This window comes from Gossypium raimondii, chromosome 5 (genome assembly GCF_025698545.1).
Source record: "Gossypium raimondii isolate GPD5lz chromosome 5, ASM2569854v1, whole genome shotgun sequence".
In the NCBI taxonomy this organism is placed as follows: domain Eukaryota; kingdom Viridiplantae; phylum Streptophyta; class Magnoliopsida; order Malvales; family Malvaceae; genus Gossypium; species Gossypium raimondii.
In genome coordinates this window covers 22,593,539-22,609,443 of record NC_068569.1, presented here as the reverse complement: position 1 = coordinate 22,609,443, position 15,905 = coordinate 22,593,539, and the positions used below count along the sequence as shown (strand labels likewise).

The 15,905-nt window shown below is 36.1% G+C and overlaps 4 protein-coding genes across 7 annotated transcripts; 2 read left to right on the top strand and 2 right to left on the bottom strand.

The window, feature by feature from the left end:
* The first annotated feature begins 277 nt into the window (after positions 1-277).
* LOC105770012 (V-type proton ATPase subunit B2) lies at positions 278-5,065 on the top strand. 3 transcript variants are annotated; one of them, XM_012591044.2, is made up of 15 exons: positions 278-353; positions 714-793; positions 1,184-1,239; positions 1,329-1,427; positions 1,714-1,773; positions 2,105-2,216; positions 2,300-2,508; positions 2,741-2,869; positions 2,981-3,118; positions 3,387-3,537; positions 3,642-3,724; positions 3,938-3,985; positions 4,099-4,152; positions 4,253-4,336; positions 4,494-5,065. In XM_012591044.2, exons 2-15 carry the CDS (start codon positions 736-738, stop codon positions 4,677-4,679), a joined length of 1,467 nt encoding a protein of 488 aa, XP_012446498.1. In that variant the 5' UTR covers positions 278-353; positions 714-735; the 3' UTR covers positions 4,680-5,065. The 3 variants fall into 3 exon arrangements, with proteins under 3 accessions (XP_012446498.1, XP_012446495.1, XP_012446497.1); XM_012591041.2 differs by lacking the exon at positions 278-353 and adding an exon at positions 381-544; XM_012591043.2 differs by lacking the exon at positions 278-353 and adding an exon at positions 563-595.
* A 163-nt stretch (positions 5,066-5,228) lies between these two features.
* LOC105770014 (probable prolyl 4-hydroxylase 3) lies at positions 5,229-9,493 on the bottom strand. Of its 2 annotated transcripts, XM_012591046.2 has the most exons (8): positions 8,053-9,489; positions 7,874-7,958; positions 7,340-7,437; positions 7,040-7,137; positions 6,600-6,729; positions 6,275-6,462; positions 5,958-6,046; positions 5,229-5,575 (listed from the first exon to the last, which is right to left on the bottom strand). In XM_012591046.2, the coding sequence occupies exons 1-7, from the start codon at positions 8,241-8,243 to the stop codon at positions 5,973-5,975; spliced, it is 864 nt and encodes a 287-aa protein (XP_012446500.1). In that variant the 5' UTR covers positions 8,244-9,489; the 3' UTR covers positions 5,229-5,575; positions 5,958-5,972. The 2 variants fall into 2 exon arrangements, 1 of the variants encoding a protein (XP_012446500.1); XR_008196131.1 differs by lacking the exon at positions 5,229-5,575 and having other exon boundaries at positions 7,044-7,137; positions 8,053-9,493.
* A 1,375-nt stretch (positions 9,494-10,868) lies between these two features.
* On the top strand, positions 10,869-12,051 carry LOC105770016 (uncharacterized protein At1g76070). Its single transcript, XM_012591047.2, has one exon. It carries the CDS (start codon positions 10,983-10,985, stop codon positions 11,787-11,789), a length of 807 nt encoding a protein of 268 aa, XP_012446501.1. The 5' UTR covers positions 10,869-10,982; the 3' UTR covers positions 11,790-12,051.
* A 2,157-nt stretch (positions 12,052-14,208) lies between these two features.
* On the bottom strand, positions 14,209-15,905 carry LOC105770013 (cysteine desulfurase, mitochondrial). Its single transcript, XM_012591045.2, has one exon. It carries the CDS (start codon positions 15,782-15,784, stop codon positions 14,432-14,434), a length of 1,353 nt encoding a protein of 450 aa, XP_012446499.1. The 5' UTR covers positions 15,785-15,905; the 3' UTR covers positions 14,209-14,431.

Sequence of the window (15,905 nt, the reverse complement as noted above, 5' to 3'; positions counted from 1 at the left end):
TTATAGTGTTAACGATTAGACTTGAATTTTAAAATTTAAAAATAGAAAAATTAAATTAATGAAAAAAAAGAGTACATGGACTAAATTTCAAATTTAAAAAAAGTACAGGGACCTATAGGATAACAAATATTACTTTCAAACAAATACAAATTTTCAGGCTGTCAATAAAATAAGATAATTGCCAGGTGTAACACGGTCCTTGGTTTTAGAACGTGTAGTTTAGGGAAGCAACGATAATACAAAAAGGAAAGATCACGTCATATCTGATCACATGATTGTCTGTAATTCTTCCTGGGTAACTATCGAAGCGGTGAAAACCTTGAGGGGAGCGAACCGGAGCAGAGCAAGTTTATGTTCGTTTTTTCCTTTCTCGGATCCCATTATTACGTCTCCATAACATCATAATACTTTACTTTATTTGTCGTTTACTGTTTCAATTTTTTATTTTTACACATTCTTCTCCCCTCCTCTCCTCTGGTCAATCGATCTGTTCACATCAACTTTACTATATCTTCTCATTTTTGGATCAATTTCTCCTTTCGCGGTAAGAATCGAGTTTCAGGATCTTTGCAAATCAGTAGCCAAAGAAACAGTGGTTACTTGTTTGGATCAGAATTAGTGTTCTCAATTTTTTCTGGTTTCTTTTGATCTGCTTAACTTGTAGTTAATAGTGATACGTTATCCTGCTTCTGTTTTTTCAATGCTATTTTCAGCTTTGAAGTTGATTTCTTGAAGATGGGAGCGGAAAAGAACTTCATTGACATGGAGGAGGGAACTCTGGAGATCGGGATGGGTAACTTATTTCTGTCTCATCTCATGCTTACGTTTTCTTCACAATTTATTATACTATCATGCAAAGCTTTTGACTCTGAACTCTGATCATAGTCTGATCTGGAGTGATTGTGAATTGGATGGTGATGGAAGGGTTTTCTTTGTCGTCTTTAGTATCCATTATGTAATATCGTTTTTAAATTCAGGATATAGTTATTTAATGGTTAAGTAGATCGACACACTAGTAAAGTTAATAGGAATTTTTAGTTCTTCCATTTTTTTGTTTAAAGACTACTTTGTTTTTGGATTAATATGATCCAAGGAGATGCGAGAGTGACAATTTACAGTTATTTTAGCAGTATGATGATTAGACAGAACATTAACTGGGAGATTTTTGGTTTTCACTTTTCAGAGTATAGAACTGTATCAGGTGTTGCGGGACCATTGGTCATTCTTGACAAAGTTAAGGTAGGTTTGGCTCTTCTGTACTAAGTGGTTATCTTCAGAGTTCATTGCAAGTATGATAATATAATATGAACAAGTTTGAAATGTTTCAGGGTCCAAAGTATCAGGAGATTGTCAATATTCGGTTGGGGGATGGAACAACTCGACGTGGTCAAGTCCTGGAAGTTGATGGGGAGAAAGCAGTTGTGCAGGTATTTGTCAAGCAAGCAACCGTGAATTCTGCCTCATGGGAAAAATAGGTTTTATTGCCTGTGTTGTATAATGAGATATCCCAACATCTGATTGTCATTTGAAGTCCATGTTGATAGATTAAATACTGTGGCGGAGAACAGCCTACCTGAATCAGAACATGTATATTATATATATATTAAAGTCTAGTAAAATCATTACCCTTAGAAATGAATTCCTGAAAGCATTAGGTGACAGTTCTGGAATGGCTTTAGGATGCATCATTCTTTTATCTTTCTCCTTTTCCAGGTCTTTGAAGGAACATCTGGAATTGACAACAAATACACAACTGTGCAATTTACAGGGGAGGTAACAAATTTTATCCATGTTTTTTTATGGTACTATAGGTTAAATTTTTATTATGGCTTGCAGAACTAGGATGGCAGCTAGGATGGTTAGCTTTACAGGATTCTTTTTAGTGATATATGTGCTTGGATCTGTTTCATAACAGCTTTATGGTTAAACTTGAATGAGACGAGCATTCTAAAACAAGAAATTCTTGAACACCTGTTGTGTTTCTATTCCTTTTTTACTTTTTTTTTTTTGGTGATTTTAAACTTTTCAGAAAGTCATGATGGTCATTTTAGTCATTTTTGTATGGCTGTTAATTGCTGAGCCCCTTCTAATGTATGTTCAACAGGTATTGAAAACTCCTGTGTCGTTGGATATGCTAGGGCGCATATTTAATGGCTCTGGAAAACCCATTGACAATGGCCCTCCTATTTTACCTGAGGCATACCTAGATATTTCTGGTGAGTGTATGCAGGAGACTGGTATTCTAGTAGTTAAAGAATCAATTTATCTTATCATTTTAAATTTCTGCATTTGTCCTCAGGGAGCTCTATTAATCCTAGCGAGAGAACTTATCCTGAAGAGATGATTCAGACAGGGATTTCAACAATTGATGTCATGAACTCTATTGCTCGTGGACAGAAGATTCCTCTTTTTTCTGCTGCTGGTCTTCCTCATAATGAAATAGCTGCTCAAATATGTCGTCAGGCGGGTCTCGTAAAGCGGTTGGAAAAGTCTGATAATCTCCTTGATGTATGTATGCACTGTAGCCTAATTTGATATTAACAAAGATTGACTTTACTATGCTTGATTTTCATTGTTTATTTTGTGGATTTCATAAGTTTTTGTTTTAGGAACTGAATTGAACCAATGCGCAGTCTTTTGGAAGTCAGATGTCTGTTCGATTTTCCTATTCTATGTTATGTTCCTCCTTCCCTCCGTATTTAAAATCTTGTAATGTACTTTTTGCTGGATTGACTTTTAGGATCTGGAAGAAGACAATTTTGCCATTGTGTTTGCTGCTATGGGGGTGAACATGGAGACAGCTCAATTTTTTAAGAGAGACTTTGAGGAAAATGGATCTATGGAGAGAGTTACACTTTTCTTGAACCTGGTAAGCAATTCAAGTTATAGCTGTTCATGTAATCTTGACTACTTCTTTTTTGTCATTGAAAATGACCCAGCATTCTTATCAAGAAATTTACTTCGTTTAATGTGTTTCCAGGCCAATGACCCCACAATTGAACGAATTATCACACCAAGAATTGCCCTCACAACTGCAGAGTATTTGGCTTATGAATGTGGGAAACATGTTCTGGTTATATTGACAGATATGAGTTCTTATGCAGATGCTCTACGTGAGGTACATAATTTTTATAGCTGTTCAGCTGCTAGGATGTGTGGCACATAATTTCCTGGTCAAATGATCCCTGTACTCGAAAATAACATTCTGCTCACGATCGTTGGACATATCATGGGTATTTTCAGTAGCTAGAAAATGAATTTAGAGAGTGAATACTGTAACTTAGAATGAATTAAATCTGATAAACCTATAATTGATGCTCTTTCAAGTTATTATGTTTGCTAAAGCTGGACTGAATGTCATTCGTCATGTTTTGTATGTGCTGTAGGTATCTGCTGCCCGTGAAGAAGTCCCCGGAAGGCGTGGTTATCCTGGTTATATGTACACTGATCTGGCGACAATTTATGAACGTGCAGGGCGTATCGAAGGAAGAAAAGGTTCCATCACCCAAATTCCTATTTTGACCATGCCTAATGATGGTAAGAGGGAACATCAACAACACAGCATTCTTCTACCTTTGATACTGGTTATCAATCATATTCTTTTGATTGTTATTAATATATATATATATTGTTTGAACCAGATATAACGCATCCTACACCAGATCTTACTGGCTATATTACCGAAGGGCAGATATACATTGATAGACAACTCCACAACCGACAGGTGACTGAAACAATATTCATTATTGTTTTAATCATAGCACAAGGTTTTAGAATCTAATGTAGCATCTGCAGAGTGTCAAATTCAATTCAATTAAAATTACTCCCTTTTCAAAGTTTAAAATCTTAAGTTGCCAAATAGATGCAATTCATAGGGAATCAAAGCTTTAACAGTTTGTATAATTATTAACCCTACCTTTATTTGTTTCCTTAACAGATATACCCACCAATTAATGTTCTTCCTTCACTCTCTCGATTAATGAAGGTAAGACTGTATTGTTATTTTATCTTCAATGATAAATTATGCATGCTTGTTAACAAGTAGACGCATAAATCAGAGTTTACCCTGAGCTTCTCCATTCTTTATTTGCATTTCAGAGTGCTATTGGTGAGGGGATGACTCGTAGAGATCATGCTGACGTGTCCAACCAGGTCTGATTGAGAACTGAGAAGTTCTAAAGTAAAATAATGGTCTCGCGCACTTGAGTACTATTGTTGTTGGTACTGAATCCCTGTTAATTCTTGATTTCAGCTATATGCAAATTATGCTATTGGAAAAGATGTTCAAGCAATGAAAGCTGTGGTTGGCGAGGAAGCACTTTCTTCTGAGGATCTGGTCTCGCTCTATCCCCCCTTCTTTCTCTATGTGTGTGTGTGTGTGTCTGGGTTGGGTTCCTACACCATGCATGTGCAGCTTTGCATCAATTCCTTCAAATGTATAAATTTCATATTCAGCATTGCATTTTGATTTTCTCCATGTTATCATTTTACAGCTTTATCTGGAGTTCCTAGATAAATTTGAGAGAAAATTCGTGACGCAAGGTGCTTATGATACTCGCAATATCTTCCAGTCACTTGATTTAGCGTGGACTTTGCTTCGTATCTTCCCACGTGAACTCCTCCACCGTATACCAGCAAAGACCCTTGACCAGTATTACAGCCGTGATGCAACAAGATAAGCTGATGAAAGCTAGTCTACTCTTTGCTTATCTACATATATGTCAATTTTCATATAAGTCACCTGTGGGTTGTTTTATTTGCCAACGCTGCTTCATGGCCTCGACCAGAATCAAATCTCAGTGGACGGTATCTCTATGATTGCATATGTTACTTCGGGTTCCCGTTTCATTAAAGTTCGGGGCATGTGATTATTGTAGTAGTAAGTGTAATTCTTTGTGTTGGGGAAGGCCATTATTTTGTGATTCAAAACCAGCTGTTAAGAGTTGAATTGCCAGGAAAGAGTCGGAATAAGTTACAGGTTTTGTGTGTGTTATGTATTAAAGGTCTGGTGGCACCGTACTCTGCACTAGCTACTTAGCAATTTCGGATATCGTTTTAGATCTTATTTTTTGTCGCGTATTTTACATGGAGATTTCACGAATCATCTGATGGACAACAATTAGTCTGAAACTTTCCCTTAAGCGATTTCCGACAAAACTGGAACAAATTGGTTTAATTTAATTAGATCTATATATATTTAAACAAAAAGAAGAAGAATCAAAACAGTCGAACAAAAATATTCAGCAGGCAAGGTGCTGGACTAAATTATGATTATTTTGCAAATTTACAGTCCGCAGGTAATGCATCTAACTGCTGCGACCCATTTCGTATGTCCTCACCTCATAAATGTATACACGTATGGCATCATATTTTTCACACTAGTGGGGTCAAACAAAACCAAAAGGTAAAAAGTGAAAATAAAGTACTTCTCAACCTAAGAATTAGGCCAAAAGAGCAACGAATACCCATCAAATAAAAGAATAGTGGGGCTGACACCTGAGTATAAAGAGCTGCATGAATCATACACTTTCCCAGCACTGGACCGCCATGGCATGTACCTTGGTAATATGGTATCCTGTCAAGTAAAATAGCAGCGTTTATGTTAAAAGGAAAAATCAACCGACCAAAAGTAAACGATTAATTAGTGTCTATTGGCATTAGCTAAAAATTTAGTTACTAATATAAGAAACTTCATAGCTTTTACTATATTAGTTTTATTAAATTCAAGAAAAGGGAAATCCCTAGTTGAAATTTTATCCTTAAATATCACCTTCACCAGTGCCTAGGATGGCATACACAAGGTTATGTATCCAAGTATGTGCCATATCACTGACAAAGGCAGAGAGGTTTCTTTTTTTTTTTTTTTAAATTAAAAACTAGCTAACTCTTCTGATAAACTTGTCTGAAGGTTGTGTTTGAAGGACCTCATACATTTCTAATCTCCTTATTTCAAGTACCTTTCGTAGAGCAACTTAAACCTTGTATTCTTCAAGATGCATCCACTTTGTAGAGGACCATTTGTTCCCCATAATCACAGGGCATCCACCTAGCATCACCCATACGACATACAGTCAAATTAGCAATACCACTATAGATAACTAAAAGTTGCTATGATAAAATGACAAATAACTTTTGAACATTAACTGTAAAAAATGCAAGGAAACACAGCAGATAACAGTTCAAATCTTTTTCAGACGGGAATGCAGGGCTAGCTTAATCATTCTCGAACCACAACTAAAGATAAAATATGAAAGGGAAAAAGAAGGTAACAAACCGTGCAAACTTGAAGGATCTAGTGTAGCATCGGGTCTCATGCTCCAGAACAGCAATGCATCACCCATCTTAGGCTTCACAGCAAGCCCCTGTTTCCCACATTCAGACAATTCATTCCACCACGGCACAGAACTAATATTGCCCTTGGCTGCAGGAAATATTGTCTCACCCCCCTCTTCAACATCTGACCTGCATCAATAGCTTAAAGTGAGGAAAGAGGTAGCAAATCCTTCTCCTTTTCAAATATAGAAAGGAGAAGTTTCTGTGGCACTTGATCTGGTGCAGAATGCATCATGGACATGTAGGGAGGAGACTATAAAGCTTACAAATACATAAGCATGGTAGCCATCCGCTGGCCACCATTTTTAGTGTTGAACTCATCAAGGAAGTAATCAAAGTGTGCATCATATTTCTGTCCAACTTCATAGTGGAGAACTTGAAGACCTTCTCCATGCTCTGCAGATTAAAATGTTAGCTTTAAGTCATAAAAGAAGGAAAAACCTGAAAGATAATGCAATAATTGGAAACAGTTTAATTGCCAAACGAAATAAAAGAACATAACAACATTAGGAAAGATCTAATCTGGACAACATTAGCTGTAAACAATAATTGCACATGCCCACAGGTGAGATTTAATTCAGGCTCATAACCAGGAGCTCCATGAAAAGAAAAAGACATCTCAACAGATTTTTGCACCAAAAAGTTAATTATTGGTTATAGAGTAAAACATATTTACAAAGTTTTGCTCAGAATTAGAACCTCGTACCTACAGGAATGAAAGAGTAGTCTGCTATCCTTTTTTCTATGTCCTTAATGATTTTATCTTGCCCTCTTCTCAGAAACATACCCGAACTTGTCCGTACCCTGCAAACAATACAAGCTAAATGTCATAAGAGCAACATTAGGTTCAAAGTTCAACCATAACTGTTCTTCGGACAGAAAGGGGTTTCTCAAAGAACTTTTAGGAAAAGCAAAAAATGGAATTTGATGTTTAACATCTCAACATCATATCCTACCATTCACAATCTCAATAAAAGAATAGGAGAGAGGAATTGGTAATGCAAACCTGCTATCTTTACTTTTCCCTGTCTTGCTATCAACCACAGTGGACTTCACCATGTGAGGTTTAGCAAGATTTATTAAGTACTCACACTCTTCCTTGGACTGTTGAAATAAATAAATAATGTCAAAAATCAAGGCAAAAATCCCCAATATTACTACTGCTGTTAGTATAAACAAAAACCAGAAGGAAGACCTCAAACTCAATAGACACCACAAGAAGATCATAGGAACAGACTCTGCCCACTACCCAGAATTATACCAATTCAATAATAAGAAAAGGTTTTTTTTCTCCTTTTTTTTACAAGGTTTATTTCATAAATCATTCAAGTCATCAAATCCATCTGCATCACATTTCTAAAGGAGAACTATTTTTCTCATAATTTAATTCCCATTTATTACAAAATTTCCTAGCATAAGCATATACAATCAGAAAGGGGAGATTCGGAATTTCAAACTAATTATATACTAAATTGATGCAAAACTAATTTATAAACAGAAGCTCAAATTAACGGGGGAAAAGAATGGGTTGGAAACTAACCAAGAAGTTATGATAAATGAAAGCTCTAGGCTCCCAGGAAAGGACTTCAGTCCATTGCTCCCCTCTCTTCCCCAAGCCTTTCCCTCTGCATCAAATACTGAGTCAAATCAACGAAAAGAAATAATTAAAAAAGAAAGAGATCAATGCGATAGAAATTTAAACAACCGCGATAGTGTCACCTTTCAGAAGCCATGCGCCTATAAGAAGTGAGATCATTGGGGGCAGAATCATCGTCATTTATCGGGAGAAAGAAGACACCTAGTCCCAATAGCATCAACAAAACCACCGATAACATAAACAACATCGACAACACGAGCGTAACCGTCGACCATTTCCTCGCTTGCAATCGAGAATGTCTCACTTTCGCCATTGTTGAATCAATACAAAAACAAAAGGCATTCAACTCAAAACCCTTCCTTGAGATCGATCCAAGGAATCCAATTTCGGGTCAAAACTCAGATTCAAAAACTTTGACAAAAGATTTCCTATGGGAAAATGAGAAACCATCCTTGGACCCCATTAAAGTGCGTGACTTTTATATAGAGTATTTGAAGTTGTCGAGTTCTTGCGAAAGGTATACCGAAATGACAGAATTATCCTTGTTATTTGAACCATGAGTCAACCATAGTGGTTAGTGAATTGTTGAGAACGGGTATACTTGTCATTATAACATAGCTCGTGGTTTTACGAGTCGGCGGGTTTGGTAGTTCTGGGCAGCACCTAGTTTGGCTCGGTGTTTGAAAATGGCAACTCTTTATACTAAACATGTTCAACTGGCATGGAAGCTGCTTATGAGGAAACAAATTCATTTTTGATATTTTCCATGAGCTAACAAATTCATTAACAAAACATGTTTTCACTTAAAAAAAACCCAGTTTTGTTCGTAGAGCCAACTGTTAACTGTTACGTATCAACTGAAAAGACATAAATCTTTGTCGTGTCGGCTGGGCTGAATCTGACTGACTCCTAAACACATTGGACAAGACAGGGTATCTATGGATCCTTCGTCTCTTTCTATAAATTTTGCCTGAATATGAAAGTTTCTCTTTTGCTCTTTCCATTTTCCCATCAACTAAACGTTTATTAAGAAAAAGTACTGGATTCCCAAACTCGTATACACAATTTACAATTGAATAATTAAAAGCTGATAATCTGGGAGAATAAGGAAATGAATCAAAATCACCCGCCATATCCGCCGCGTTGCTTCTTCACAATCAGCTGCCTCTGCTTCTCGGCGAGCTTCTTCAACGCTGATTGCAACGCATCACGCCCATCGATAAGCAACCGGGTCACCATCATGGGTCCTTCTCGAAATGAGCTTCCTCAAACTCCTTCCTAGCGCTCTCTCTCGAATCTCGATATATCCCTCCATAGTGAATCGGGCCGCATGAAAAATCGGGTAACACCGAGTATGTCGCGATAGAGACCCAACGCTTATCGCCGAGTGCTGGTGAGTCGCTGCCGAGTCAACAACTCTTCTTTGTTTCTTCCTCGTCGTCAATGGACTTAGCATTCTTCACCACGTATCGACGAGAAGAAACTCAGTGAAGCTTTCACGCATTTTAAGCCCAAACCTCATTTCAGGGTTAAAAAGTTGGATGAGTTTCTTCACCAACATTTCCACTCAGCCCACCCAAATGGTCTGCTTAAAAATAAAAATAATAAAAATAATATATTTTTATTTAAATTTAAACAAACAATTGTCCCCCTTCTTCGCCGTTTCTCCCCCTTCTTCGTTTTTAAAATTTGGATAAAAATTTAAATTTCGAATTAAATAGTTTGAGTTAATTAAGTTATTTGGATCAATTCGAATAAAAAGTCAAATTTAAATATTTTAACTTTGTTAATATTGCATACATGTGGAAGATATATCAGTATTTAATTATTTTTAAATTTTAAAAAGATATAAAACTACTTTTAAAAATAAAAATCATTAAAATTATAAAAAATATTTTTTAATATTTATAAAACTTTAAAAATAATTAAATACGGACATGTCATTTACGCAGAATCTACAGTATGCCATATTAGAAAAGTTAACAAACATTAACTTTCCATTCATTTTGGGGTGGTTTAACAAAAATACAAGTTTAAAAGACTGAAAAATACAAAAAAATTAAAATAATTTTTCATTAAAATTAGAAGAAAAAAACATTATGCGAATTAGCTTATTAGGTTTTGAACTAATCTACAAGGACTGGAAATTTCAATGGAGAATTTTAAGTATAAAATGGTCTCCACTATTCCATACTATAGAAATGGTAATCATGGATACTAATTTAACTTAGCGTTTAATATTATAAAGAGGACGATGAAGGGAGTTATCAAGAGACAGTTTGGCAACATTAAACCTTGCTTGTGAAAAGGGTAAGATGAATTAAGACAATGCTGTTGTACGAAAGGTCAAAAGAATAATGGTTGGAGATTAGAAAATTGATTTTAAATATGTGTTTCGTGGAAGAAATCGATTAAGAGATAGTATGACGGAGGGCTTATTGTTTTCCCACAACCATTTATACGATGATTTAGATGGTCTTGTAATACCTATAATAATTGTAACTGATCTTCTGTGATCAACAACACCCCTTCCTCAGCTTTCATAATTTATTTTTCTTTACCCGTAGCAGCAGTTAATTTAAATTTTATCATCTTTTTAGCCCTCCCTCGATTTTGTATGTGAAATAACAATTTTAGTTTGTATTTGCCACTCGTACTTACATTAGTTTTTATATATCTTGGATACCAAAGGAGACTGAGTTTAATTTCTTTTAAAATTTTTGTTTACGCAACCTACTGTGCATACTATTATTGTATTAGGAGCAACGATGATTAGATCAATGTTTGACAATGCCAAAACCTAAAGGCATATCGATTAATTTAAATCACTTAGCTTATCAGTTAATTAAACAATCAATTAACTAGTATGTTGATAGATGATTTTGGAAATATAAAGGAAGCTGCGTTCTCAAAGCTGTAACTATTGGGATGGGCAAACATGGTTTGCTCGGTCTGAATTCTTAAAAATCTACTTTTGACTAACCCTTTGTTGTAGGATTGGGTCAAAACTAGAACCTCCACTCTCATTTCAATTCGGAGTGAGTTTCATCACATGTATAAAAACAGAGCAAAATATATTGTGTTATGTATGTCCTATAAAATCCTCCTGTCCAAGTGTTTAGATAGAATGAAGAAACAGGGTAAGCCCAGAAGCATGATATTGAGAATTTTGCCAAAAGCAGTTTCAGCTGTCCGTGTGAGCTTTCAGAACCCGCCGTTCAGCCCAGGCAAAGACAAGAGAGCAGCTTGTGCAAGCAAAGGGTTGTCTTGTCCCATCATTTCCATAATTCCCGATGAAGCTCGAAGGAAATCCAAGAGTGGAACCTTGGAAACTCCAGAACCAACTTCACCCAAAGTCTCATGCATGGGACAGATCAAGCACAAGAAGAATATTAGAAAATTAGCTGCTAAAGCTAATTTGAAGCCTGTCTCTGTTCCACTCCCTCATCAATCTTCTTCTCCTACACACGGGAAGAAGCAGGCTTCCAAGTTAAGGCGAGTCTTTAGCTTGGCAAAATCTGATGCGCCATCGAGTAACAAGAAAGACTTGCCTGATGTGAATAGAGCGCCAGGTTTGGGCGAAATGAAGCGTTTTGCAAGCGGCCGTGATGCTTTTGCTAGTTTTGATTGGACGGCACAGATTGCACCCCTGGAAGCAGATCATGTTCATAAGGATTGTAATTATTACTCTGATGATGAGAGAAGAGATGGTGACTTTGAAGAAGAAGTGATGATTCCTTTCTCAGCTCCAATGAGGATTGGCTGTGAAGGGTTGCCTTTGCGGCCACGGAAAGAAATAAACATATGGAAGAGAAGAACAACGAATCCACCTCCGCCCCTTCAATTGAAATCCTTGTAGATGGTCACTGCAAACTCATATTCATTGATTTCTCTCGTCTCCCTTCTTTAGATCATCTCATATATATAGATTATGTAATTGGCTTTTGGCATAATTGGAATCTGTCCATTCCTGGTTGATGTACTGATAAATATGAAATTAGGGAAATAATTTGGTAGAACCATGTCCTGATCCACCAAGAGGGAAATATGCATAACTTAGTTGTGTTTTTTTCTTTTTCTAATTCTTTTATGAAGGAAATTAACCCATTTATTTCTCTTCGTTATAACGTAATCATGCTCTTTGAACAAGGCTCGTTAATACATTTTAATCGTTCCTACGATATTCAACCTCGATTGTTTGCAAAACTTAAAATGTTGCATCACCAGTTGAAATTAAGTAGCACAATACTACACTATTTGGATTTGGGTAACAAGTGTCAAATATCGATTTATTTACGACAAAGTTATATGTTTTGTTGATAGAAGTTTCGGGTTCGGAGCATGGGACAGTTCACCCGATCTAATGTAAGGATAGACGAAAAATCATAAGATCGAATGGAGTTCAAAGCATGATAAAGAAAGGGGTTTAGATGATGTGAAATCCTCAAAAATAAAAAATGGAATAAAAAATTGAGAGAAGAGACCCCTTTGTCCTGGTATGTACGTTTTTTATAGTACATACATAACATAATATGTAGGGTAGTTATAGAGTAGAATACATATTTATGTAATTATGTATAACATGTTTGTAAGTTTAAAAAATCATAATATTGATATTCGAATGCAGTTTTTAGAGAAATTGGAGTTAGATCATGATGTATTTGCTATAAACTATGGGATGAACTAGGGGTGAGCATTCGATCGAATCGAATCGAATCGAATCGAAAATTTTCGAATTAATCGAGTTTTCGAATCTCATTTTATCATCCTAAATTTATTTGAAGTTTTCTCGAATCGAGTCGAGTGAGATGGAATTCGAATCGAATCGAATATATTTGTTCGAGTTAAATTTTAAAAAATAATTTTGGGTCCTTGTAACCATTGTCACCCATCGTAATAAAATTTGTCCACCTTAATCAAATTTTTATTAACTTTCATCACCTCATAATTTATTTATTAATTTTTATATCTTGGTTAGCTTATTTGTTTGCTTAGTTGTTTCAATTATCTTGGATTCTTGTCACTATGTATTTTGGAATTAAAATATATTAAATATAAAAATATGATTTTTAATAAAATTTATTTTAAAATAAAATTTGAAATTGATACCAATATAAAATTTTAACACGAATATTTTATGGCATAATTAAGAATTTAATTTTAATATAAATATTCAATATGACTAAACAATTCAATAATATAAATAATATAAAATGTGAAATTTAATTTAATAATATAAATAATATATATAAATAAAATTATTACTATTTATGTTTAGTGATTTTTTGAATAATTTTGATTTTTATTTGAGAGTAAAGGGTGAGAAGTAAAAGTTTAGGGGAAAATAAAAGTTTTGGGGAATAAAAGTTTGAGGAAAGTAAATAGGGAGTAAAATTTTGGAAGGAAAATATTAAAAAAATTGGAGGGGAGGGTTTGGGGTAGATGGGAGGTGGGATGGGAAGAGAATAAAAGTTTTAGGGGAAAAGTGGGAGGGAGTAAAAATTTTGAGAGAAAATAAAAGGTTTTGAGGGTTTTTGAGAGTAAAATTTTGAAAAAAAAAATGAATGGAAGAGTAAAATTTTGGTGGAAAATGGATTTTGGGTAGATTGAGGGGTTGGGAGGGGAGGGGAGTAAAAGTTTTGGGGGAAAAGTGAGAAGGAGTAAAAGTTTTGAGGGAAAAGTAAAAAAGTTTGGGAGTTTAGGGTAAAACTGTAAAATATTATAGTTGGATATTCGAATTATTCGAATTATTCGAGTTATTCGAATTCGAAAACTCAACTCGATTCGAACTCGAAATTCGAAAAAAAAAATTCAAGTTGATTCGAATAACTCGATTAACTCGAATAACTCGATTCGTTTAACTCGAAATTCGAATTTTTTTTCGATTTTTTCGAGTCGAATCGAATTTTGCTCACCCCTAGGATGAACCATATACATCAATTTGTTAGCTTTGGAGCAAAAAGTTCAGTCATTCATAGATGGAAGCGCCAAACCCACATGAATTCTCAAGAATTACCTTAAAACACAATCTCGATTTATAAAAACACAGAAAAGAAAAAACTTTAACAAAAAGCTGGCTTAACTTCAATTCAATACCAAAATTATCTTAATTTCCTGTTTCTTTTTCTCTTTCCAGGTTTTTAGTTGAGTGTGTAAAAAATTGGAGTATAACTAGGGTAGTCACAGATCACCCGAGTTAAGTTGTTCATTCATCTCATAAAAATCAACATAAAACTAGCTAGCTATTACTTGCTATGCCGATACAGACTAAGCCAACATATTAAACATCTTTGCTTCTTATTCTTTCTATTATTATCAAAATAGGATCCAAGATTTACTCTCTAATCATATAAACTATCTAAGAAAGCTCTCAGCTCTCCAAGGCATGTACAAGTCACGGACAATAAAAGAAAACCAGGATACAACCATACCATTCTAGCTGGCACTGCAACATTCAATTCATATCCAAGTGAGGCAGCCTCAATGATATTAAAAACTTTATCAATGCTGCGCCCATTGAATCTGCTTAATATCAATACCTTCCTTGACCATCTCATAAAGTGGACTCATTTCCCTTAATTTCTCAACCTGTTTCACAGTAAGCTCAACTGCCCTATCAATCTCCTCCTCGGTAGTAAACCTCCCAATCCCAAACCTAATCGAAGTATGTGCCATATCCTCATCCACACCCAAGGCTCTCAGTACATATGATGGTTCCAAGCTAGCACTAGTACATGCACTCCCACTAGACACTGCCACTTCTTTCAATCCCATCAACAAACTCTCCCCTTCAACATACGCAAACGACAAGTTTAAGTTCCCAACATACCTCCTATCCATACTTCCATTCACCAACACCCCATCAATCTTCTCTCTAATCCCATTCAATAACCTCTCTTGCAACCCTTTAATTCTCTTCTCATCATACTCCATTTCCTTCATTGCCAACTCACACGCCGCTCCCATCCCAACCACAAGTGGAGTCGGCACCGTCCCACTCCTTATCCCTCTCTCTTGCCCACCTCCATTCATTTGCGGCTCAACTCTAATCCGAGGTCGCCTTCTCATATACAAAGCCCCAACTCCTTTAGGACCATAAATCTTATGCCCACTTAAACTCATTAAACTTACGTTCCACTTCTCTACATCAACCTTAATCTTCCCTAAAGCTTGTGCAGCATCTGTATGAAAAGGGACATTAAATTCTTTACAAATTTGACCGATTTCTTCAACCGGTTGAACCACACCAATTTCATTATTAACCGCCATAACAGAAATTAACCCGGTATCGGGCCGGATTTCTTTCCTTAATCTATCCAAATCAATAAGCCCATCAGACCCGACAGGCAAATAAGTTACCTCAAAACCTTCCTGTTGAAGATGCCGGCAAGAATCTAAAACGCATTTGTGCTCCGTTTGAGTCGTGATAACGTGACGCTTCTTGTCTTTGTAGAAATGCATAACGCCTTTGATTGAGATGTTGTTCGATTCGGTGGCGCCGGAGGTAAAAACGATTTCTTTCGGGGAAGCTCCAATGAGTGCCGCGACTTGTGCGCGGGCTGTTTCGACGGCGGTTTCAGATTCCCAACCGTAGAGGTGAGTACGGGAGTGAGGGTTCCCATAACGGGAGAGGTAAAACGGAAGCATCGAATCTAAAACCCTAGGATCCACGGGGGTAGTCGCTTGCATGTCGAGGTAAAGTGGACGGCCCGAAATTTTCACACCTTTCATGGTGATTCCTGTTGGGTCCTCATACTCGGAAGGGGAAGCGACAGCAGCCATGGTGGAGAAGCGGCGTATAACGGCGGTTGTGTAGGTTTTGGTTAGGGTTTGACGAAGAAGCTTTGAGGCCATCTCTTCTCCTTTTCTCTTGAGAACTTTTTTTTTTTCAGCGTTACAGGGAAGCAAAGTAGAATTTATTTTTCTTTTTCTTTTTTTAGCCTGATTAGTGCAGGTAAAGATAGGGTTTTGATAA